At 46.0% G+C, this 26,563-nt stretch overlaps 1 protein-coding gene across 1 annotated transcript in view; it reads right to left on the minus strand.

The window, feature by feature from the left end:
- Positions 1-4,731: 4,731 nt before the first annotated feature.
- The window catches only part of LOC126482206 (uncharacterized), a 37,653-nt gene continuing 15,821 nt past the window's right edge, over positions 4,732-26,563 (minus strand). The window contains exons 3-4 of the mRNA XM_050106185.1: positions 4,945-5,160; positions 4,732-4,849 (exon numbers count right to left, since the gene is read on the minus strand). Of these exons, the coding sequence (XP_049962142.1) occupies positions 4,732-4,849; positions 4,945-5,160 (334 nt within the window). The remainder of the gene's footprint in view (positions 4,850-4,944; positions 5,161-26,563) is intronic.

Below are 26,563 nucleotides of genomic sequence, written 5' to 3' on the forward strand. Positions count from 1 at the left end.
TCGTAAAGTCGTTATATTCTCTCCCACCGCATGCTGGCCCACAACCGTTGTAGCAGTCCCTGACATCTTCAGCACTGACCTTGAAACGGAACAGACGTCCGAGCTGGTCCCACACGTGTTCTATCGGTGGGATAGGCCTGGACACCTCGCTGGCCACGAGAGTAGCTCAGAATCACGCAGACAGTTCATTCAGACACATGTCATATGTGGACGAGTATTTCCTGTTGAAAAATGGCACCACTGTACTGTCGCATGATGGGTAGCACCTCAGGCCGGAGGATGTCTGTGACGAACCGTCTCGCTGTCAGAGTTTCCTCAGTCACTACCAACCGTGATACGAACTCATACCTGATGGTTCGCCGCAGCACGACACCACGAGTAACGCTGTTGTGGCTCTCCAAAACACTGGATGACTGGGAGCTCTTTCCAGGCAGGTGCCATATTCGCCACAATGGTCACATGGGCTAGTGCTGAAGTACGATTCATCGCTCAACACAGTGCAACGCCATTTATCATCAATCCATGGTTTCCCAGTGACGGAACCACTGGAAACGCAGCAGCGAATGGCAGCCCACGTATGGGACGGTAATTCCCCAGTCCGGCTGCTGTTAGTCTCTGTCCAATGCTGCGGGCTGACACAGAATGTTGCAGGGGATCAAGTAGTTGTTATCAGATGGCAGTCGTAGATGTGAAGGGTTTGCCATGTACTCGGTGTAGGATACTGCAAACCCCATTGTGGTGGACCGAAGAGGACGACTGGAAAACGGCGAAAACACTAGCGATCATGTTCCTGCGCAGTCCAACTTCGGGCCACCTCTTAAACCTATATATTGCACGGTTCGACCAGCTGGCAAAATGGAGACTCACAGTGAGGCCACTCTCAAATTCCGTCACGTACTGATAACTTTGTCTCATATGAGTAACATGACACATTCGTGACCTTCACAGTGATCACTCAACAGCAGACGCTTTTCCCACTCCTTGTTTACCCTACCAGGCCTGGTATCAACCCTTGTGACGAAGACGAGTAACGCACTTTGGTGAACGTTGTTCCTGTCACAGAGAACTGCACCTCTAAGCATTTACACTACTGGCCATTAAAATTGCTACACCACGAAGATGACGTGCTACAGACGCGAAATTTAACCGACAGGAAGAAGATGCTGTGAAATGCAAATGATAAGCTTTTCAGAGCATTCCCACAAGGTTGGCTCCGGTGGCGACACCTACAACGTGCTGACATGTGGAAAGTTTCCAACCGATTTCTCATACACAAACAGCAATTGACCGGCGTTGCTTGGTGAAACGTTGTCGTGATGCCTCGTGTAAGGAGGAGAAATGCGTACCATCACGTTTCCGACTTTGATAAAGGTCGGATTGTAGCCTATCGCGATTGCGGTTTATCGTATCGCGAAATTCCTGCTCGCGTTGGTCGAGATCCAATGACTGTTAGCAGAATATGGAATCGGTGGGTTCAGGAGGGTAATACGGGAAGTCGTGCTGGATCTCAACGGCCTCGTGTCACTAGGAGTCGAAATGACAGTCATCTTATCCGCATGGCTGTAACGGATTGTGCAGTCACGTCTCGATCCCTGAGTGAACACATGGGGACGTTTGCAAGACAACAACCATCTGCACGAACAGTTCGACGACGTTTGCATCAGCATGGACTATCAGCTCGGAGACCATGGCTGCGGTTACCCATAACGCTGGATCACAGGCAGGAGTGCCTGCGATGGTGTACTCAACGACGAACCTGGGTGCACGAATGGCAAAACGTCATTTTTTCGGATGAATCCAGGTTCTGTTTACAGCATCATCATCGTCGCATCCGTGTTTGGCGACGTCGCGGTGAACGCACATTGGAAGCGTGTATTCTTCATTGCCATACCGGCGTATCACCCAGCGTGATGGTATGGGGTGCCATTGGTTACACGTCTAGGTCACCTCTTGTTCGCATTGACGGCACTTTGAACAGTGGACGTTACCTTTCAGATGTGTTACAACCCGTGGCTCTACCCTTCATTCGATCCCTGCGAAACCCTACATTTCAACAGGATAATGCACGACCGCATGTTGCCGGTCCTGTACAGGCCTTTCTAGATACAGAAAATGTTCGACTGCTGCCCTGGCCAGTACATTCTCCAGATCTCTCACCAACTGAAAACGTCTGGTCAATGGTGGCCGAGCAACTAGCTCGTCACAAAACGCCAGTCACTACTCTTGATGAACTGTGGTATCGTGTTGTAGCTGCATGGGCAGCTGTACCTGTACCCGCCATCCAAGCTCTGTTTGACTCAATGCCCAGGCGTATCAAGGCCGTTATTACGGCCACGGCCAGAGGTGGTTGTTCTGGGTACTGATTTCTCAGGATTGCGTGAAAATGTAGTCACATGTCAGTTCTAGTATGATATGTTTCTCCAATGAATACCCGTTTATAATCTGCATTTCTTCTTGGTGTAGCAAATTTAATGGCCAGTACTGTACATACCTGCCGATGATGTGCAGGTGTGCGAAGTTACACTAACATCTGACAATGTTCAGGCAGTGTATTTCGCATCAGTTGCTCTGCCCCAGTCAGAATCCGCAAACAGTGATGCTTCTCTGTATTGAGTCAAGTCAGGCATAATTATTTTTGGATAATCACTCAGTCGACTGGTCTGATGCAGCCTGCCAAAAATTCCTCTTTTGTGCCAGTCTCTTCACCTCTTCATCTCACAGTATCACCCACTTCCAGTATCCTCAGCTTTCTGTTGTATGTCTTCGAATCTCTGACTTCATTTACCGTTTTCATTCTTTATAGCTCTGTCAGGTACCATCCAGCTATCCCATGATGACTTAACGCTTGCCACTGTCATCCTATCCCTTCTTCTTATCAATGTTTCCTCTACTCACCGATTCTTGAGAGAACATCGTCATTTTTTTACATGATCAATCCACCAGATTTTCAGCTACCTTCTGTAGGACCACACTTCAGATACTTCGATTCTCCTCTGTTCGAGTTCTTCCCACAGTCCATGATTGACTTCCAACTATGTACTCCAAGCGTACATTGTCAGAAATTTCTTCCTCAATTAAGGATGATGTTTGACATTAGCAGACTTCGTTTGGCTGAGAATGCTCCCGTTGCCTCTGCTAGTCTGCTTTCTTTTCGTCTCCTCACTACTTCGTCCTTCAGTTACTTTGCTTCCAAGATAGCAGAAGTCCTTCACTTCGACTACTTCGTGGTCCCCAGTCTTGATGTTAAGCTTATCACTAAACTCATTTCAGCTGCTCCTTATTACTTTAGTTTACTCTCAATCTATTTTCTATACTCATTAGACTGTTGATTCGATTCAGCAAGTCCTGTAATTTTTCCTCACTTCCACTAATGTCATCAGTGAATCTTATCATTGATATCCTTTCACCCTGAACTTTAATCCCACTACTGTACCTTCTTTTTAATTTCCGTCTTTGCTTAGCCAATGTTTACAAGGGTAATCCCAAAAGTAAGGTCCCCTATTTTTTTACGAGTACATAGACCTGTTTATTTCTGCAATGGTTTACATCAGTTTACAGCTTGAACATTTAGCAATTTTTCGACTTAATCACCATTTCTGTCGTTGCATTTTTGTAGACGCTGTGGCAGTTTTTGTATTCCCATGTCATACCAGCTCGCCCCCATGCTGTTCACAAAGTTATGAACCTCTTCTTTCACCTCGTCGTCGGAGCTGAATCGCTGGGACCACAAATAACGCTGACAGGTACTGCGAAACTCTGAAAAAACTCGAACGGGCAATTCAGAACCGGAGAAGAGGAATGTTGAGCAAGGGCGTACACATTCTCTTTGACAACGCTCGCCCACTCATCGCTCGGCAAACTTGCTCTCCTGCAACACTTTCAGTGGAACATAATCACCCACCCGCCCTATAGTCCTGACTTGGTGTTCAGTGACTATCACCTGTTCCCTAGGTTAAAAGAACATTTGGCCGAAAATGGATTCAGCTCCAACGACGAGGCGGAAGAAGAGGTTCATAACTTTCTGAACAGCAGGGCGGCGAGCTGGTATGACATACGCATACAAAAACTGCCACAGCGTCTACAAAAATGCATTGACAGAAATGGTGATGATGTCGAAAAATAGCTAAATTTTCAGGCTGTAAACTGATGTAAAGCATTGTAGAAATAAACAGATCTATGTACTTATAAAAAATAGGAGGCCTCACTTTTGGGATTATCCTCGTGTACTGAACAGTAGGAGGGAAAGATTACACTCATGTCTTCTACCCTTTCTAACCCGAGCTTGGCCTTGCATTGTTCATCAAAATGAAACAAAACGTGTGACTGGCCTGTACAGTAGTAAGCAGTTGATCAGTGTATAAAGCTGGTGGTTCCAGTTCACTGTCAGCCGGCCGGAGTGGCCGAGTGGTTTTAGGCGCTACAGTCTGGAACCGCGCGACCGCTACGGTCGCAGGATCGAATCCTGCATCTGGCATGGATGTGTGTGATGTTCTTAGGTTAGTTAGGTTTAAGTAGTTGTAAGTTCTAGGGGACTGATGACCTCAGAAAGTTAAGTCCCATAGCGCTCAGCCATTTGGACCAGTTCACTGTCACTATTACATTGAAATCCTGTTGTCAGTATGTGTGTACAAAAGAGAGTATGGAGATAGGTAACCAGAAGGGAACATGGAAATTGGAAAGAAAACGAAACTGGAACGATAAAATACTGTTGAAATAAAAGGAAACCGGTGTTTATTTGGTAGTTTTAGGTATAACCGTCATGGTCAGTATGTGGTCTCCCCACTGTGCCAGGTCTCGGGCTCTCGGGCTGCGCCGCCGCCGCGAGGAGCCTTGGAGTGGAACCTGCACGCTGCAACAGAAGAGACGAAGCAGGTGAGAGGGTGTCTGGTGAGAGGGGGGGAGGGAGGGGGGGAGGCTGCGGGCGGCCACGGCCGTGGTACTCACGTCTCTTGAACTGGCAGACGTCGCGGTGCCACGTGCAGCAGTTGATGAACGTCTCGAGGCGGCCGTGCTCGCACGTGGCGTACACCGGCTGGATCTCCAGCGAGCACTGTTCGGGGCACGGCCACTTCAGCCGCGACTGGTCGCACTCGTCGTTCGAGATGGACAGGTAGGCGTCGGGCGCCACCCCTTCCACGGATGCCACGGCCACTGACGCAGCTGTGGGCAGCCCAGCGGATCCATATATAATCGAGAAATAAGGTGTGTGCTGTGCTGAAATCAGTCACGTACACAGGTAGTCTACAGGATGGGCAAAGTAAAACTGGCCTGGAAAGTATTTCGTACACCTTAAGACACGCAAACCAACTTACGTCATGTGTCCCACGTACAGGTAGCGTATGTTGGGCTGCCTGTCTTAAGGTGTACGAAATATTTTTTTTTCTTTATTGTCATTTTACACCTTATACAAAAGGTGGGCTGGCAGCGGCAACAGTACACCGCTCTTCAGCCAAAGGCAGTACAGAGAGAAAATAATGAAGACACAGAATGAACGTAACATAACTGTGGACAAAAAACACGAAGCCGTTCACATGTGTAGAAAAACAAAAAACTGTCTGTACTATACACGAACACTGATGATTGAGATGACACACGTGAACACTGGAGCGTGGGCGGTGAAAACACTGAAGCACAAACACGAAGGTACACACACAAAACCGATGGCGATGATCTCCAACGCGCTAATGTTCACGTGACGTGTGCGAGTCTGGTGACCTGCCAAAAGGGGAAAAAGGCGGGGGAGGAGGGAGAGGGGAGAGTGGAGATGCCAGTGGCAGAGGAGATTGGGCGAGGAAAGAAGCCAAGGGGGGTAGGAGAAGCCCAGGGGAGGAGGGGGAGGAAGGGAGGAAGGAGAGAAGGTAGAGAGGGTGCCCTAAGGAAAATACACAGGAAGTGGAAGAGGAGGATCAAAGTTGATAGGAGGGGTAGATGGAGGGGATGGGGGCATCATCAGGGAGGGGGACCCAGTGGAAGCCACCTTGAGAGAGGGTATGGAGAGTGGAGAGATGGAGAGCAGGTGGGACTTGGGAATACAGTCGCGGCAGCAGACGGGGTTGGGAGAGGATGTGAGAGACAGGCGGGTGAGGGGGATCAAGTTTACAGGAGGTGTAGAGGATCCGTATCTGTTCTAGGAAAAGGAGGAGGTGTGGGAACAGAATAAGGTCGTACAGGATCCGCGTGGGGGAGGGGAGAGGGATGCGATAGGCGAAGCGGAGAGCATGGCGTTCGAGGATTTGAAGGGATTTGTAAAAGGTAGGAGTGGCAGAATCCAGTGTAAAAAATACTTTCTGGGCCAATTTTATTTTGTCCACACTGCGCTATATCTCTGAAAAAAGGTGTTAGTTTTCTTTAATTTGTATCAGCAGCACCAGAATAAAAATTAAAAGAAAAGCAAGTTGTGATAATGAAACAGTTCTACAGTTATGACAAACAACTAACAGTTCGAAAAAAAAAATAGTACTTGTTGAAAGACGACGTCGATTTTGATCTGTTGATGGCATATGCTACTTGGGGACTTTCAACTTCGCCCACCAACAGATGGCGTAGTGATATAGATACCAGAGCGCCATCTGTGCCTGCCCTCTAATACGGAATGCTCACAACCAGATCGCTCATTGTTGGGCAAACGTGTGAAGCAAGCAGGCAGCTATGCCACGGAGACGCACTTGTGCTTCGTACAGTCAACTGAGCGACTTTGAAAGGGGTCAGATAGTGGCCTTCCGAGTCGCGGGACGGTCCTTTCGGAGAACTGCCACACAAGTTGGACGTGCTGCGTCAGTTGGGCGACGATGCTGGTTATCAGTGGCCAAGTGAACATTCTCACACCCAGAGACGAGAATCTGGAAATCCACGCAACTCAGACTCCCGCCAGGATCATCGTATTGTAAGGGCAGTAGTGGCAGATCGAGCAACTACCACGGCACACATAGGAGGGCTTGTGAGCAACGACGTGCCAACACGAGCTGTAGCGAACCGGTTATTACGGGCACACATTGCTCTAGCCCATTGTCCACTGACGCCACAGCATCGACGTGCACGGCTCGACTGGTGCTATCAGAGGATCACTCGGAAGATTTATCGGCGCGCCGTGGTCATCAGCGATGAAAGCAGATTCTGCCTGCACACAAGTGATGGTCGTTTGCGCGTGCGTACGAGGTAGGCACTGTCTCGTAGAGTGCAATCGTCCAAGACACACTGGCCGCCCTTCCCGAGGTGGGGTGCGATAAGCTACAACTCTCGTTCATCTTTGGTGTTTCCAGAGATGACACTAACCAGCGCTCAGTACGTGCAGAACGTTGTTACACCCGGTCTTTTGCCGCTCTTGGAAGTGATGTGTTGTTGCAACAGGGTAATGTACATTCACACAATGCCCGTGAAACTCAGCTCAGCAAGATGTGCGGAAATTCCCAGGCCAGCTCGATCTCCGGACTTTTCTCCAATCGAGCACGTGTGGGATGTGATCGGACGAGATATGACTCGTGCGGCTCGTCAAGCAAGAACTCTTACAGAACGACGTGAACAGGTCGGGCAGCCGTGGTACAACATTTTCCAGGAAAGTATTCGCTTTCTTTACAATTGACTGGATGCCAGAGTAAAGGCCTGCATTGGTGCCTGTGGAGGCTACACAATATACTACGTGTTTCACCTGGTGTCAATACCCGATAAGTCAAAACCGCTTGTGGTATTGATCTGTAAATGTAGTATTATCATGGGGAGGTAGCGTTGCTCACGTCCGTAGGCTTAACCTTAAAATACCCTACACGTGCCTCCTGGGTGGTGCTAATTGAGCAATAGCGATTACAGGCACCCAGACTATCCATAGGATCTCCTGGCAATGATATATCAACTAAATAGCAGAAACAGTTCTTTTCAGAGCTCATTAACGAGAAACATTGGACCAACTGTCAGACTCCTTCAACTGAATATCGAAAGAATTAGCAGAGCAAAGTGTGACTATCTGTCAAAATTTTTGCTGCAGAACAATATCAGGAAACTCCGAAGCCGAGGTCGAATTCCTGGATATTCTGCACATGGTGTAACTTACCACGAGGTGTATGGAATTGCTACGTATGTCCGTAACAACATAAACGAAGCTTCACTGATTTCTGTAAGTGTGGAGGCATATATACATACAGTTGTCATACAATTGCACGGCATTACTATTGCAAATGTTTACAAACCACCCAAAACCACATGGCCCGATTTTGTCCTGCACACAGCAGAACATGCTGCAATTTACATAGGAGACTTCAATAGTCACCACGAACTTTGGAAGTACTCTCAAAATGATGAAAATGGGAGCATGCTTGCAAAATTGGTCGAAGTCATCTAGTGTTTGATGCCAAAGATCAAGGCACTTTCAGGTCAGCTGCTTGGGACAAGGATTCAAATCCTGACTTATGCTTTGTTAGCTGCAACGAAACTCGCTTTCCCATCAACACCACAAGGAAAGTGATAGATGCCTTTCCTCACAGCCAACACAGACCTGTAATAATACAAATTCGCTACACGGTTCCTATCATACGAACAACTCCGCATGCTCGATGGAATTTCCAGAAAGCTGACTGGATGAAGTTTTCAACGGAAAACTGACTGGATACCTCCATCACATAATAACTATCAACGCTTCATTGGTGCAGTGACAGCAACAGCTAAAAAGTGTATGCCAAGAGGATACCGAAAAGAATATGTTCCAGGATGGAATGATGAAAGTGAAACACTGTACCAACATTTCCAGCAAAGTGGTGACCCAGAGATAGCTACGGAACTATTGTCCAGCTTGGACATGTCTCGGAGGCAGAAATGGGCAGAAAGAGTCGAAAATATGGACTTTACCCACTCGAGCAGGAAAGCATGGAGTCTTCTGAGAAAACTGGGAGGAAGTGCACCAGCATGCAGAAAAAATTCCGAAGTAACACCAGACCAAATTGCTTCCCACATCATTAATACCTCAAGAGTACCTCCTGACAAGAAACATACAAGACATATCAGACGACAGCTTCGTGACCAGAAAAAGAAGGCATCTCCCTCATCTGAGTATACCCATCCCTTCACAGTTTCAGACATTGACTATGGACTGGAGGGCCTCAAACCTCTTAAGGCGCCTGGATTCGATGGTATCCATGCAGAATTCCTCATCCATATGGGAAGAAAACCTAAGAAATGTCTGGCAGAATTCTTCACTGACCTCCTGCTGACTGGTTAACTTCCATTGGAGTTTAAAAAGGCGAAGATAATATCTGTTCTGAAACCTGCCAAACCCAGCAACAAGGTAGAAAACTATCGCCCCATTGCCCTGCTTAGCTGCTGCTACAAGCTTTTTGAAAGGCTAATATGTAACAGAATAAGTAGCGCTATCCTAGAGAACGTTCCAGTTGATCAGGCAGGCTTCAGACCAGGGCGTAGCTGCTGCGACCAAGTATTGTCTCTCACATCCTTCACAGAGTCAGGATACCAAATGAAGCAGAAAACATTTGTGGCATTTGTTGATCTAACTGCCGCCATCGACACTGTGTGGAGGGAAGGCCTTATCTACAAATTTCTCCGCATCATACCCTGCAGAACAATGGCTCGACTGATTAACAGCATTCTAAGCGATCGGAAGTTCCAGGTATTCACTGGAAGCAACATAAGGAGAGGAAGCTGAACAACGGATTGCCTTAAGGATCAGTTCTCCCACTTTTACTGTTCAACCTATATCTATCTGATCTACCCGACAGTTCGTCCAGAAAATACTGCTATGCCGATGACCTGGCTCTAGCCGTAAAAAAACCAGGAAATGAAGACAAGAGATTCTAGCCAATGAACTGTCTGCATTAGATAATTACTTCAAAATCTGGAGACTCCAACCCAGTGTGAGTAAAACAGAAGTGTGTTGCTTCCATCTAAGTAACCGGTTGGCGAACGTAAAACTGGAAGTAAGTTTCAGAGGCAGAATTCTTCGTCATAATTGGAAACCAAAATATCTTGGTGTCATCCTGGATCGTACACTATGCTTCAAACAACACCTTCTTAACTTACCTCAAAAGTTGAGGACTCGAAACAACATCCTCCATAAGCTATGCGGAACTACCTGGGGATCTTCAGCAACCACCCTGCGATCTTCAGCTCTGGGCTTGGTGTACTCAAGTGCTGAGTATTGTACACCTGTTTGGACGAGCAGTCATCATACAAGGCTTTTTGATACCCATCTGAATACGACAATGCGCATAATATCTGGCGCAATCAGATCTACTCCAGTTTATTGGCTTCCACTGTTAACCGGTGTAATACCACCTAATCTACGCAGATGTACTGTCCTTATAAGATAATTCCTCAAGATCTTCAGGAATTCTAACCTACTCGTGCATACCGACCTGCCACTTTTAAATTGCAAGAGACTGAAATTACGCCATCCAACTCCGTGCGATGCCGCTGACATGGTTGCTAAGGATTTCAAACCTCTTGAAGAATGGAAAGGTCGGTGGGAAGGAGTTACAGATGTGCACCTGCATAACATCTTCTCAGGTGCTAAACTTCCAAGTGGATTCGACCTACCACGCAAGACCTGGACTACTCTCAACAGAATCCGTACCGGCCATGGCCGATGCAGGGATACTCTCTGTAAGTGGAAGAAGCTGCCTGATCCAGCCTGTGACTGCGGGGCTCCATACCAGACTGTTCACCAAATTGTCAGTGAATGCAGGATTCGAGCCTATCATGGCGCCAAGGAGGACTTCCTGCTGGCAACTCCAGATGCAGTGCGCTGGATTGAAGGACTGGATATTCAGTTGTAAAGACAAACTTAAGTTTCTTGTGTGTCACTATGTACATATGTATATGTAATTTAATATCATGATATGTCTGTATTAGCCATACGCAAAATAAATAAAATAGTAGTATCATGTACTCCACATGCGCCGTTCTAAGAATAAATCTTGAGTGAATTCGAAACCTCTAAACGTTTGTACCAAATTTTTTTCCAGCAGTGTAATTACAGCTTTTCCCCGCAACAATTTGTGATATTATACGCTCATCCTCTTGGTCGATGTAATCGATCTCATGTGCTCCATTATAACTGCAGACTATATTGAGTACTGTCAGTGACTGTCCAGCTAACTGATTCTTCGTTATCCCTCTTTCATTATGATAGGGGCCTTTTTATTTTGCTGCAGAGCTGAAAGCTTCCAAGCTAACTGGGTCGACATAGAAGTTTACTTAAAAGGGCCAAGAGAAGCCACGAACATGTTCAGGACCGAGCACTGTCTTCAGCACTTTTAGGCGAATGCAGAATTCGCTTCGGTCACTCCTGCGCCTTGAGCGGTACAGAGGTTCAGCTATCTGTCCTAAAACAGTGTTATTCGATTAACTTCTCATGGTTGGGATTTACAGTCATATAATATTTCTTAAAAGACATCATAGTCGCCGTTGACTGTATAAAATATTTATTGTTACTACTGCAATTTCGGCCTTATGGCCATTTTCAAGTAACACTGTAAAGATACATTCTGTCAGAATATAAAACTACATATGTACTGATGCCAGATAGTTTTATATCCTGACAGAATGTAACTTTGCAGTGTTACTTGAAAATGGCCATAAGGCCGAAATTGCAACAGTAACAATAAATATTTTATACAGTCAACGGCGACTATGATGTCTTTTAAGAAGTATTGCTCGAGACACAGGGAAGAATGCTTATACAAGGGATAAAAATCTAAGGCAGATTCAGCCCTTCAGAGATGCAGCACTGTGAGAACCGCCATCTACTTCAGCAGCTGTGCCATAGAATAACGTTCGTTTCGGATCCTTGTGACAGGCTCTTCATTGGTTCATAGTGTTTATTTCTGTAGAGTGAGTGCTTGTTCGTGGGCGTCTACATGTAAACGTTTCTGTTTTTCAGCTTCAGAATCGTACCATCGAGTGGGAGAGGGTTTCCAGTTTCCTCCTCACACCATGGTGTTATTGATTAATTATAGCAAAATCCGCAAAAGTAGAAGTTTGTTTAACCTTTTTGCAACATTACATACAGAACTCGCAATGTGTGCAACTACTGGCCGACGAAATTCCTACTCTGGCAGAAATAGCCACGCTTCAGACCATTAAGACAGAGAACGCTAACGGCTAGGTGCTCGAAGAGAACACTTGTCGCTGGGGAACCGCAGAGCAAAGACTTGCTGTTAGGAGGTCGATGAAACGGGTCTTCCAGCCGTAGAGAAGGATGTCTCCATTTTAGTGCAGACTCAGAATCTCCTGCTTTTACTGATACCGACTTCCACCTTCATGTTTTATGTGGTGAGAATGGTCCGGCATTGCAATCACTGATTCGTTAGGAATGCAATGTTACTTAACTAAGAGCTGATTGTATGGTTTTAACATTCCGCAGCAAGCTAGTTGCTTCAATCAGGCCCTCTGGCTATCTTTCTTTTGCCATACTTATTATTCCATATTCTTTCTTTGATCCACTAAACGTCCATGCAGTATTTGTTCGTATCCATGAACTATTCTCATAATTATGCTCTTGTCCGTTTGTTGTTGCTGTGTTGTTGTTGTTGTGGTCTTCAGTCCTGAGACTGGTTTGATGCAGCTCTCCGTTCTACTCTATCCTGTGCAAGCTTCTTCATCTCCCAGTACCTACTGTAGCCGACATCCTTCTGAATCTGCTTAGTGTATTCATCTCTTGGTCTCCCTCTACTATTTTTACCCTCCACGCTGCCCTCCAATACTAAATTGGTGATCCCTTGATACCTCAGAACATGTCCTACCAACCGATCCCTTCTTCTGGTCAAGTTGTGTCACAAACTCCTCTTCTCCCCAATTCTATTCAATACCTCCTCATTAGTTATGTGATCTACCCATCTAATCTTCAGCATTCTTCTTCTGTAGCACCACATTTCGAAAGCTGTTATTCTCTTCTTGTGTAAACTATTTATCGTCCATGTTTCACTTCCATACATGGCTACACTCCATACAAATACTTTCAGAAATGACTTCCTGACACTTAAATCTACACACGATGTCAACAAATTTCTCTTCTTAAAAAACGCTTTCCTTGCCATTGCCAGTCTACATTTAATATCCTCTCTGCTTCGACCATCATCACTTATTTTGCTCCCCAAATAGTAAAACTCCTTTACTACTTTAACTGTCTCATTTCCTAATCTAATTCCCGCAGCATCACCCGACTTAATTCGACTACGCCGGCCGCAGTGGCCGAGCGGTTCTAGGCACTTCAGTCTGGAACCGCGCGATCGCTACGGTCACAGGTTCGAATCCTGCCTCAGGCATGGATGTGTGTGATGTCCTTAGGTTAGTTAGGTTTAAGTAATTCTAAGTTCTAGGGGACTGATGACATCAGATGTTAAGTCCCATAGTGCTCAGAGCCATTTCAACTATTTCCTTAATTCGACTACATTCCTTTATCCTTGTTTTGCTTTTGTTGATGTTCATATTATATCCTCCTTTCAAGACACTGTTCATTCCGTTCAGCTGCTCTTCCAAGTCCTTTGCTGTCTGACAGAATTATAATGTCATCGGCGAACCTCAAAGTTTTTATTTCTTCTCCATGGATTTTAATGCGTACTCCGAACTTTTCTTTTGTTTCCTTCACTGCTTGCTCAATATACAGATTGAATAACATCAGGGATAGGCTACAACCCTGTCTCACTCCCTTCCCAACCACTGCTTCTCTTCCATGCCCCTCGACTCTTATAACTGCCATCTGGTTTCTGTACAAATTGTAAATAGCTTTTCGCTCCCTGTATTTTACCCCTGCCACCTTCAGAATTTCAAAGAGAGTATTACAGTCAACGTTGTCAAAAGCTTTCTCTAAGTCTATACATGCTAGAAATGTGGGTTTGCCTTTCCTTGATCTTTCTTCTAAGATAAGTCGGAGGGTCAGTTATTGCCTCACGTGTTCCAACATTTCTACGGAATCCAAACTGATCTTCCCCGAGGTCGGCTTCTACCAGTTTTACCATTCGTCTGTAAAGAATTAGCGTTAGTATTTTGCAACTGTTACTTATTAAACTGATAGTTCGGTAATTTTCACATCTCTCAACACCTGATTTCTATCTGATTGGAATTATTATATTCTTCTTGAAGTCTGAGGGAATTTCGCCTGTCTCATACATCTTGCTCACCAGATGGTAGAGTTTTGTCAGGACTGGCTCTCCCAAGGCTGTCAGTAGTTGTAATGGAATGTTGTCTACCCCCGGGGCCTTGTATCGACTTAGATCTTTAAGTGCTCTGTCAAACTCTTCACGCAGTATCATATCTCCCATTTCATCTTCATCTACATCCTCTTCCATTTCCATAGTATTGTCCTCAAGTACGTCGCCCTTGCATAGACCCTCTATATACTCCTTCCACCTTTCTGCTTTCCTCTCTTTGCTTAGAACTGGGTTTCCATCTGAGTTCTTGATATTTATACAAGTGGTTCTCTTTTCTCCAAAGCGCTCTTTAATTTTCCTGTAGGCAGTATCTATCTTACCCCTCGTAACATAAGCCTCTACATCCTTACATTTGTCCTCTAGCCATCCCTGCTTAGCCATTTTGCACTTCCTGTCGATCTCGTTTTTGAGACGTTTGTATTCCTTTTTGCCTGCTTCACTTATTGCATTTTTGTATTTTCTCCTTTCATCAATTAAATTCAGTATCTCTTCTGTTGTCCAAGGATTTCTACTAGTCCTCGTCTTTTTACCTACTTGATCCTCTGCTGCCTTCACTATTTCATTCCTCAAAGATACCCATTCTTCTTCTACTACTGTATTTCTTTCCCCCATTCTTGTCAGTTGTTCCCTTATGGTCTCCCTGAAACTCTGTACATCCTCTGGTTTAGTCAGTTTATCCAGGTCCCATCTCCTTATATTCCGACCTTTTTGCAGTTGTTTCAGTTTTAATCTACAGTTCATAACCAATAGATTGTGGTCAGAGTCCACATCTGCCCCTGGAAATGTCTCACAATTTAAAATATGGTTCCTAAATCTCTGTCTCACCATTATAGAATCTATCTCAAACCTTTTAGTATCTCCAGGGTTCTTCCATGTATACAACGTTCTTTCATGATTCTTGAACCAAGTGTTAGCTATGATTAAATTACGCTCTGTGCAAAATTCTACCAGGCGGCTTCCTCTTGGATTTCTCAGCCCCAATCCATATTCACCTACTACGTTTCCTTCTCATCCTTGTCCTACTGTCGAATTCCAGTCACCCATGACTATTAAATTTTCGTCTTCCTTCACTAACTGAATAATTTCTTTTATGTCATCATACATTTCATCAATTTCTTCATCATCTGCAGAGCTAGTTGGCATATAAACTTGTACTACTGTAGTAAGCGTGGGCTTCGTGTCTATCTTGGCCACAATAATGCGTTCACTATGCTGTTTGTAGTAGCTTACCAGCACTCCTATTCTTTTTAATTCATTATTAAACCTACTCCTGCATTACCCCTATTTGATTTTGTATTTATAACCCTGTATTCACCTGACCAAAAGTCTTGTTCCTTCTGCCACCGAACTTCACTAATTCTCACATATCTAACTTTAACCTATCCATTTCCCTTTTTAAATTTTCTAACCTACGTGCCCGATTAAGGAATCTGACATTCCACGCTCCGACCCGTAGAACGCCAGTTTTCTTTCTCCTGATAACGACGTCCTCTTGAGTAGTCCCCGCCCGGAGACCCGAATGGGGGACTATTTTACCTCCGGAATATTTTACCCAAGAGGACGCCATCATCATTTAATCATACAGTAAAGCTGCATGCCCTCGGGAAAAATTACGGCTGTAGTTTTCCCTTGCTTTCAGCCGTTCGCAGTACCACAACAGCAAGGCCGTTTTGGTTAGTCTTACAAGGCCAGGTCAGTCAATCATCCAGACTGTTGCCCTTGCAACTACTGAAAAGGCTGCTGCCCCTCTTCAGGAACCACATGTTTGTCTGGCCTCTCAACAGATACCCCTCCGTTGTGGTTGCACCTACGGTACGGCTATCTGTATCGTTGAGGCACGCAAGCCTCCCCACCAACGGCAAGGTCCATGGTTCATGGGGGGGCTTGTCCGTTTATTAAATGTAATTCGTGTGTTGATGCTTTACGGTAGTAAAACTGTGGCTACAGTGACCACCGGCTTCTGTTACAGATAGATGGTGCCTTCTCTCTCTAATATATACATGTGTGGTGTAATAGCTGTGCTGTATGTTGGGCTGCCCCCCTGCATATTTCGGCCATCACACATACATGTACGTTTCGTGTGCAGGTACGGGCCCTACCTCACCTGGGAGGTTGTGTGCAAACTGAAGTCGAGGTATTGTGTACAGTGAAGCGTCCCGCAGCCGCCACAGAGTCCGCAGCGCTGCGGTCGCAGGAGTGTAGTTACGTCTTCGCCGTCACTTGTCCTCGTTGACGCCGAAGCTGTATCCTTCCGCCGGCATCATTTACTAGTGGGAACTCCCTATCTCACCGCCCTCAGATTTCTACATCTACATCTACATGGATACACGGCAAATCACACTTTAAGTGCCTGGAAGGGGGTTCATCGAACGACCTTCACAATAATTTATTATTCAAATCTGGAACAGCACTCGGAAAAAACGAACACCTTTATCTTTCCGTGCAAGCTCTGATTTCCATTATTGTATTATTGTGATCGTTTCCCCTATGTTGGCCGACGTCAACAAAATATTTTCGCATTCGGAGGAGAAAGTTGGTGATTGAAATTTCGTGAGAAGATTCCCCCGCAACGAAAAACGACTTTGTTTTAATGATGTCCACCCAAAATCCTGTATGATGTCAGTGACACTCTCTCCCCTAGTTGCTGATAATACAAAACGTGCTGATCTCCTTTGAACTTTATCGATGTACTCCGTTAGTCCTATCTCGTAAGGATCCCACACTGCTCAGCAACACTCCAACACAGGGCGGACAAGCGTAGTATAGGCGGTCTCTTTAGTAAACCTCTTACATTTTCAAAGTGTTCTGCCCATAAAACGCGGCCTCTTGTTCGAATTCCCCAAAACATTTTCTATGTGTGCTTTCAAATTTTAGTTGTTCGTAATTGTAATTCCTAGGTATTTAGTGGAATTTACTGCCTTTAGATTTCACTGATTAAACCGAAGTTTGACGGATTCCTTTTAACACTCATGAGGATGACCTCACATTTTTCATTTTTTAGCTTCAATTACCAATTTTCGCACCATTCAGATACCTTTTCTAAATAGTTTTACAATTTGTGTCGATCTTTTGAAAGCTTTACCAGACGATAAACGACGGCATAAACTGCAAACCATCTAAGATGGCTGCTCAGATTGTCTCCTAAATCAATTACATAGATAAGGAACGGCAGAGGGCCTGTAACACCACCTTGGGGAACGCTGGAAATCATTTCTGTTTTACTCTATGACTTTCGGTGAGCTATTACGAAATGTAACCTCTCTGACAGGAAATCACGAACCCAGTCGCATGACTCAGACGATATTCCATAAGCACGTAATTTGACTACAAGCTGCTTGTGAGGTACAGTCTCAAAATCCTTCTCGACATCGAGAAATACGGGATCAATTAGAAATCCTTTGTCGATAGCACTCAAAACTTCGTCTGTGTAAAGAGCTAGCTGTGTTTCACAAGAACGATGTTTTCTAAATTCGTGTTGACTGCGTGTCAACTGACAGTTCTCGTGTAGGTAATTTATAATGTTGGAACACAACATATGTTCCAAAATCCTGCTGCATATGGACGTTAATGATATGGTCCCGTAACTTAGTGGATTACTCCTACGAACTTTCTTGAATATAGGTGAATCAGTGGATAGCTCGTCAAAAACTGAACACGGGTCAAGCATGAAAACAGGAAAGTGTAGTCAGCTGTAATAAGAAGCAAAAAACACACTGAACGGTCAAAGCGGAAGACATGAAACATCGAGCGGACTGTAAGGACTACTGCGTCGTGGTTACGTGGTCACGATGATGGACAGCGAAGCGGGAGATATGCATTCAAATCTGTATCGGTTCCCACTTTTTTCCACAAAATTATGATATGTCCTTCAAGTCACTGACGTGTCTGTTCTCCTTCTGTGGTGTTTGCAATTGTCGTACTGTACAATGGTTATGGAAAATGAGTCACGTGGTAAGAATACATTACCGTCGCAAGTAAACGTGATATATAGTGAGAGCAGGCGAGATGCCACATTGACCACTCACAGAAATGAAAACAACAAATAAAGTGGTGTGAACTACGTTACAAGGCAAAAAAAAAAAATAATAATAATAATAATAATAATCGAGTGTGGACTATGTTACAACTAAGGAAGTCAAGAGTCAAAACTTCCAAACGGAACGCAAGAGTCCTAACAGGCAGTACTTGTATGGAACAAACAGCAGGTACGTACTTCCGGAGGCCTCGTCCTTGCACTTCGCTGTTGCAAATGGATCTTACACCACGACACAGACATAAATTTGAATACAGCGAGCAGGCATGTCAAGACCGGTCGGACAGTTCACCACCTCGCCGTGAATACCAGTGTCTGCTATGAGCTGCTCGCCTGTAGGACCGTATAATTCTCTCTTCCCTGCTCCTCGAGCCACTGTCCAGGACAGATAGTTTTCTGTTAGCAAGCAGGAAGTTATTCACTCTCAGAAGCGTAATTTTTTTTCTTCCTGTAAAAAAACCAGTTGTTACACTACTGGCCATTAAAATTGCTACACCACGAAGATGACGTGCTACAGACGCGAAATTTAACCGACAGGAAGAAAATGCTGTGAAATGCAAATGATTAGCTTTTCAGACTATTCACACAAGGTTGGCGCCAGTGCCGACACCTACAACGTGCTGACATGAGGAAAGTTTCCAACCGATTTCTCACACACAAACAGCAGTTGACCGGCGTTGCCTGGTGAAACGTTGTTGTGATGCCTCGTGTAAGGAGGAGAAATGTGTGCCATCATGTTTCCGACTTTGATAAAGGTCGGATTGTAGCCTATCGCGATTGCGGTTTATCGTACCGCGACATTGCTGCTCGAGTTGGTCGAGATCTAATGACTGTTAGCAGAATATGGAATCGGTGGGTTCAGGACGGTAATACGGAACGCCATGCTAGATTAAAACGGCCTCGTATCACTAGCAGTCGAGATGACAGGCATCTTATCCGCATGGCTGTAACGGATCGTCCAGCCACGTCTCGATCCCTGAGTCAACAGATGGGGACGTTTGCAAGACAACAACCATCTGCACGAACAGTTCGACGACGTTTGCAGCAGCATGGACTATCAGCTCGGAGACCGTGGCTGCTGTTACCCTTGACGCTGCATCACAGACAGGAGCGCCTGCGATGGTGTACTCAACGACGAACCTGGGTGCACGAATGGCAAAACGTCATTTTTTCGGATGAATCCAGGTTCTGTTTACAGCATCATGATGGTCGCATCCGTGTTTGGCGACATCGCGGTGAACGCAAACTGGAAGCGTGTATTCGTCACACCATACTGGCGTATCACCCGGTGTGATGGTATGGGGTGCCATTGATTACACGTCTCGGTCACCTCTTGTTCGCACTGACGGCACTTTGAACAGTGGACGTTACATTTCAGATGTGTTAGGACCCGTGGCTCTACCCTTCATTCGATCCCTGCGAAGCCCTACATTTCAGCAGGATAATGCACGACCGAAAGTTGCAGGTCTTGTACGGGTTTTTCTGGATGCAGAAAATGTTCGACTGCTGCCCTGGCCAGATCTCTCACCAATTGAAAACTTCTGGTCAATGGTGGCCGAGCAACTGGCTTGTCACAATACGCCAGTCATTATCTTGATGAACTGTGGTATCGTGTTGAAGCTGCATGGGCAGCTGTACCCGTACACGCGATCCAAGCTCTGTTTGACTCAATGCCCAGGGGTATCAAGGCCGTTATTGCGGCCAGAGGTGGTTGTTCTGGGTACTGATTTCTCAGTATCTATGCACCCAAATTGCATGAAAATTTAATCACATGTCAGTTCTAGTATAACATATTTATCCAATGAATACCCGTTTATCATCTGCATTTCTTCTTGATGTAGCAATTTTAATGGCCAATAGCGTACTTCAAAGAGTGCATTTCACTACGTCCAGCCACAGCACTCAGCAAAGGATATTACGGTACCCATATTTTCTCGCTTGAGTGGGCTAACCTTATTATTTATCATTCAATAAAATATTTCCGTTTGGGTATTATCATTTCATTAAAATCTGTGTGATCTTATGGGGAGCTTTCCTTCTCTGTAGGTCACCAGAGATCGGATTTATAACATCCTAAGGGTGCGCTAAACAGCACAACCGACAAGCCACAGAAAGAAGGCACATATGTAGCATTTGCAGATTTAGTGAAAACTTTTGATAATGTTGATTGGAAAATAGTGATCGAAATTATCGTGGTTGCAGGATTAAAATACTGGCTGTCAAATATTATCTACTACTTGCTCAGGAACCAGACTACTGTTGTAAGAGTCGAAGGACGTCAGAAGGAAGCAGCAGATGAAACAGGATTTTAGCATACCCAGGATCTTATTCAATCTGCACACTGAGCAAGTTGTAAAGGAAACCAAAGAAAAACTTGAAAGGGAATAATTAATGTTCGAGGAGACGAAATGAAAACCTTGACGTTTCCCAAAGACAGTGTAATTCGGTCTGTGGGTGACAGCAATGGACTTGGAAGAGCAGCTGAGTGGAATGGACAGTGAATTGAAAAGAGGTTATAACATGAACGTCAACAAAAGTAAAGCAAGTGTAACTGAATGTGGTCGAATTAAATCAGGCGATACTGAGGGATTAAGATTGGGAAATGAGACACTGAAAGCATTAGATGAGTTTTGCTATTTGGAGAGCAAAATGTTTGATGATGGTCGAAGTAGTCAGGATATAAAACGCAGACTGCCAATAGCAAGAAAAGAATTTCTGGAAAAGAGAATTAAATTAACACTGAGTATTAATTTAAATGTTGGGATCTCTGTTCTGTAGGAATTTGTCTGGAATGTATCCTTGTACAGAAGTAAGACGTGGACGATAAGCAGTTCAGACAAAAAGAGAAAAGAAGTTTGTGGTACCAGAACAGACTGGTGAAGATTAGATGGGTAGATCGAGTAGCTAATGAGGAGGTACTGTACCGATTTGGGAGAAAAGAAATTTATGGAGAAACTTGATTAAAAGAAGGACCCGGTTGATATTACTCATCATGAGGCACCAAAGGATTGTTAATCTGGTGTTGGAGAAAAGTGAGGGGGTAAAAATTGTAGACATAGGTAGATTGTGGTAAATATACGGAGATGAAGAGGTTCACATAGAATGTACTAGTGTTGAGACCTGTATCAAACCAGTGTTCAGGCTCAAGGCCACAACAACAATAATTGTGGTAAATAGACAAAAAGAAGTAAATGCATTCGAAACAGAGAATATTATTTAGATTTATCTAGTGCAGAAGTGGGTGACGTCAGTTGAATTATGCGTTGCAAACACGACGTTCTCGAGGTTGTACTGGGTTGGGCAAACAGAGCAGAAATACATGTGTTGGTTTGTCTAGATCTCGCCACAACTGCCAGGTTACACGATACTGGGAACTGGACCTTTGCACGATCGATAACCCGTGTCACGTCTTCCTAACACGAACTTTGGAGTGAAGGAGGCGTGGCACATCTGCCTTGAGTGGCGATGAAGTCGTTTTGCCGGGAGAGGCAGCTGAGTGAAACAGCATGGACAGGGTAGTTCTGTATGGGAACTGGCGCTGGCTGTTTGTTCTGCTACCCGTGTGACTTCCAAGTTTGTCTGGCTGAACATCTTCCGGACGTGAGGGGCGTGTACGGGAACGGGGAGACAACACATTATTCCTTTGACCGACCATATCTGGAGGTGGGAGGTGGGTCCAAAGTTTACCACTGCTTGTCACGGTACAGCGGCTTTGGATGCTCGGTGAGCTACTTTTAGTTCGTTGCTTCAATGCCGAGACCATGCGTGCTCCCTCTTGTGAGCATGACAATCGTGACTGGTTCCGTTCCTGCACCTGTTTGTGTCTTTCTGCTTCTACACACATCAAAAAAAGTTATGCATCACCCCGGTTCCTAGAACTCCTGTAGATAGAAGTTGACTGTGGATATTGTATCACAGACACAGCCCCTAGGACTGCTCAGAGATGTCCCTAAACCCGCCCAAAGAAGTAAACAACCATGCCTGAGCAGCGCCTATTAGATGGAGGGGATCCGACAGCCGATCAGTTCCAGTCATTCCACCATGAAGGAGGTACACAGCTCGTGTTGTCTGTAGTTCAACCATTACTAGACGGTCAATACCGCGGTTTGATTGCGTCCTCATTGATCTTGTGCCAGGAAGGGCTCTCAACAAGGGAAGTGTCCAGGCGTCTCAGAGTGAACCAAAGTGATGCTGTTCGGACAAGGAGGAGATACAGAGAGACATGAACTGTCGATGACATGCCTCGCTCAGGCCGCCCAAGGGCTACTACTGCAGTGGATGTCCGCTATCTACGGATTATGGCAAGGAGGAATCCTGACAGCAACGCCACCACGTTGAATAATGCCTTTTGTGCAGTCACAGGACGTCGTGTTACGACTCAAGCTGTGCGCAATAGATTGTATTATGAGCACCTTCACTCTCGACGTCCATGGCGAGGTTCATCTTTGCAACCACGACACCCCACAGCGCAGTACAGACGGGCCCAACAACATGCCGAATGGACCGCTCAAGATCGGCATCATGTTCTCTTCACCGATGAGTGTCGCATATGCGTTCAACCAGACAATCATCGAAGACGTCTTTGGAGGCAACCAGGTCAGGCTGAACGCCTTAGACACACTGTCCAGCGAGTGCAGGATGGTGGATGTTCCCTACTGTTTTGGTGAGGCATTATACGGCGGACGACGTACGCCGCTGGTGGTCATGGAAGGCGCCGTAACGGCTGTAAGGTAAGTGAATGGCATCTTCCGACCGACAGTGCAACCATATCGGCAGCATATTGGCGAGGCATTCGTCTTCATGGACGACAATTCGCGCCCTCATCGTGTACAACTTGTGAATGATTTCGCTGCCTACCACGCCTTGGAACGACCTCCAAATCAACCACAGGCGAGGGCTCAGCCCCACTGCGAGCAGCAACCGGGGCAACCACAGCGGTAGACCGATCTGGGGACAGACAGGACGAGGTTGACATCCCGTGATACCCAAGTATGGCTTCCCACAGTGGTGCCCATTGGAAACAGCCTCAAGCTGCACGACCGAAGTCAGCGCCGCCTGCAACTGTGAGCAAAGGGATGCCAACTCAACCCTCATCCGAACACAGCAGTCACAGTCCCTGTCCATTCTAATCGTTGTTGAACAACAGTTACTGAACTAATTAAACCTAACTAACCTAAGGACATCACAGACATCCATGCCCGAGGCAGGATTCGACCCTGCGACCGTAGCGGTCGCGCGGTTCCAGACTGTTGCGCCTAGAACCGCTCGGCCACCCCGGCCGGCTGCTCGACTAGAGTGGCCAGCATGTTCTCCAGATATAAACCCTGTGAAACATGCCTGGAATAGATTGAAAATGGCTGTTTATGGACAACGTGACCCACAAACCACTCTGAGGGATCTACGCCGAATCGCCGTTGAGGAGTGGGTCAATCTGGACCAACAGTGCCTTTATGAACTTGTGGATAGTATGCCACGACGAATACAGGCGTGAATCAATGCAAGAGGACGTACTAGCAGGTATTAGAGGTACCGGTGTGTACAGCAATCTGGACCACCACCTATGAAGGTCTCGGTGTATGGTGATACAACATACAATGTGCGGTTTTCATGAGCAATAAAAATGGCGGATATGTTGTTTATGTTGATCTCTATTCCAATTGCCAGCCGCGGTGGACGAGCAGTTGTCGGCGCTTCAGTGCGGAACCGCGCGAGTGCTACGATCGCAAGTTCGAATCCTGCCTCGGACATGGATGTGTGTTATGTCCTGGAGTTAGTTAGGCTTAAGTAGTTCTAAGTTCTAGGGGACTGATGACCTCAGATAGTCCCATAGTGCTCAGAGCCATTTGAACCATTCTATTCCAATTTTCTCTGCAGGTTCCGGAATTCTCGGAACAGAGGTGATGGAAAACTTTTTTTGATGTGTGTATATTGGACTCAGTTTAGCCTCCTGTTGTTATTCCCTGTTCCTGTGTCTTGCCAGGCGATTTGAGGAGTGTCGTGTCCCACTAACGAGTCCTGAGAGGGAGTAGAAGGACTGCAAGAATGCGCGTCAAAGAACTTACTTGACAGGAGGTCTCGTGGTCGCGGGCTGCCTTCTGTGCACCTGCTCCACTGAAAAGAGAGCTGTAGGGTGAGCTAGAACACGGAACTCGGCTGGGATCTCAGGGTACACTGGATGCAATCATAAATCAGCGCGTGAGGATATGTACACTGGAAGCACCCCTGGCACATCCGTTTTATATACAAGGGGTCTATATACAAAGTTGACTAACTGCCTTCTTAGTAGTGTAAGATCTCATAGTTCCCTGAGTTTAAGTCCCAATATAGCAGAGGCGGACGCACCAGACTTAGTGTTGACTGCATGGAACTAAGTCTAAGTCTCCTCGTAGTTACGCAGCACTGCACTGAAATCTCACAGCATCTGAACTCCAGCTTAACCATATCTGACTGACCGACCTGTTGCTCCATCATTGCCATCACTCTCATCTCTGTTCAAAAATGGTTCAAATGGCTCAGAGCACTATGGGACTCAACTGCTGAGGTCATTAGTCCCCTAGAACTTAGAACTAGTTAAACCTAACTAACCTAACGACATCACAAACATCCATGCCCGAGGCAGGATTCGAACCTGCGACCGTAGCGGTCTTGCGGTTCCAGACTGCAGCGCCTTTAACCGCACGGCCACTTCGCCCGGCTCTCATCTCTGTTTCAACAATATGGCGACTTGCCTTTTTATAGCGGTAATGCACCTAGCACCACTTGTTCTAGAAATTTCAGTACTCTTGAGCATTGCGTGTGTGTCACGCGGCAGCACATGAGGCCTACATGACGAACAGGCCGTACGCCGCTGTCCAAGGGTTGCGTCTTGCGACGGCTCTCGTGCCTCGTGATGCGGCATAGTCCGCTCTTGTTAGCAGAGTCAACATTACACATAAGCCACGTCCGGTCACGTCCGCCTCGCTGGCAACAAGAATTTCCAAGCCTACATCTCACTTAATTTTTTTTCTATCATTCGCGACAGCAGCTTGTCACTCGTATGAAAACATGATAGCTTCGATTTGGTAGTTGTTATAGAATTGTGATTTGATTTGTTTTTTAAATTATTGAGGTTTTGGTTAAAAATAAATTCCAAACATACGAAGTCTTGGACATAGCTATAAATAAATACATGGGCAATGCCGGATTCTTCAGTTAGTGATAATAATAATCGCATGACGTTATTGGCCGGGGATGGGGCGCCGAGCAGCGCAAGCTGTGTGATGGTCGCATGGGGCGGCGTTTTTACTTCGCACCTGTGTGAAGGTGCGGCAGAATTGTCGTGTTGATAGGTTGCAAGGGCGTAAGAGGACTCAGGAGAGCCTCCCCAGTATAAAAAATGGTTCAAATGGCTCTGAGCACTATGGGACTTAACATCTGAAGTCATCAGTCCCCTAGAACTTAGAACTACTTAAACCTATCTAACCTAAGGACATCACATACATCCATGCCCGAGGCAGGATTCGAACCTAGCGGTCGCGCGGTTCCGGACTGAAGCGCCTAGAACCGCTTGGCCACCGCGGCCGTCCTCCCCAGCATAGCTGGGGGTAGATGGATAGTGAAGGGAAAGACGAAGATCCAGGCCCTCAGACGCAGGGGCCCGACCGAGAGGAGGCCGGCGCCCCGCGCGCTGTACGTCCGCGGTCTTCTAGGCAAAAGACAAGCAATAGGGCTGAGATAGAACTCGCGAGTAGGTCTGAGCGCAACACCACCACCTCACGTCGAACATGCACTGAGACAGCAAATCCATAAGTTACAACAGATACAGAAATACAGCAGGACACCAACATGGCGACTTCCCGCCAAAACCAAACAACCAATCACGACGCACCACGACAAGACATCGAACAAAACTCAACCAATGTAGACACAAACCAGACATACGAAGACAACAACATCTCACAATACTACCATTCCTCTGAATCAGAATCATCTGAACAAGAAGAGATGCCTCAAGACGACGGAGAAGTGGACTTCCAAACCCCTCCCCCACGGAAAACCATAAAACGAAAGAACACCGAAGACGACACAGCACCGCACAAACAATTCACCATTCAAACGGAAAACCGTTTTGAACCTCTCACACCTCCAACACAACGAATCAATAATACCAGCAACAGCAACCCAGCTAACTCCATCATCATCACCTGCACCTCAAGCCATTCCGAGAAAACCAAGAATCCCGCCCATTACCATCCAGTACCAAGGCCACTACCTGACGCTCAACGCAGCCCTGAAAAAACACATGGACGGACCTATCCAGGCTATTTATAAAGGCAATACCATCAAGTATCATTCTGACTCACTGAAAGATCAGCGGACACCACTGGACTTCTTCCACCAT

Source organism: Schistocerca serialis, chromosome 5, assembly GCF_023864345.2.
Source record: "Schistocerca serialis cubense isolate TAMUIC-IGC-003099 chromosome 5, iqSchSeri2.2, whole genome shotgun sequence".
Taxonomy (NCBI): Eukaryota; Metazoa; Arthropoda; class Insecta; order Orthoptera; family Acrididae; genus Schistocerca; species Schistocerca serialis.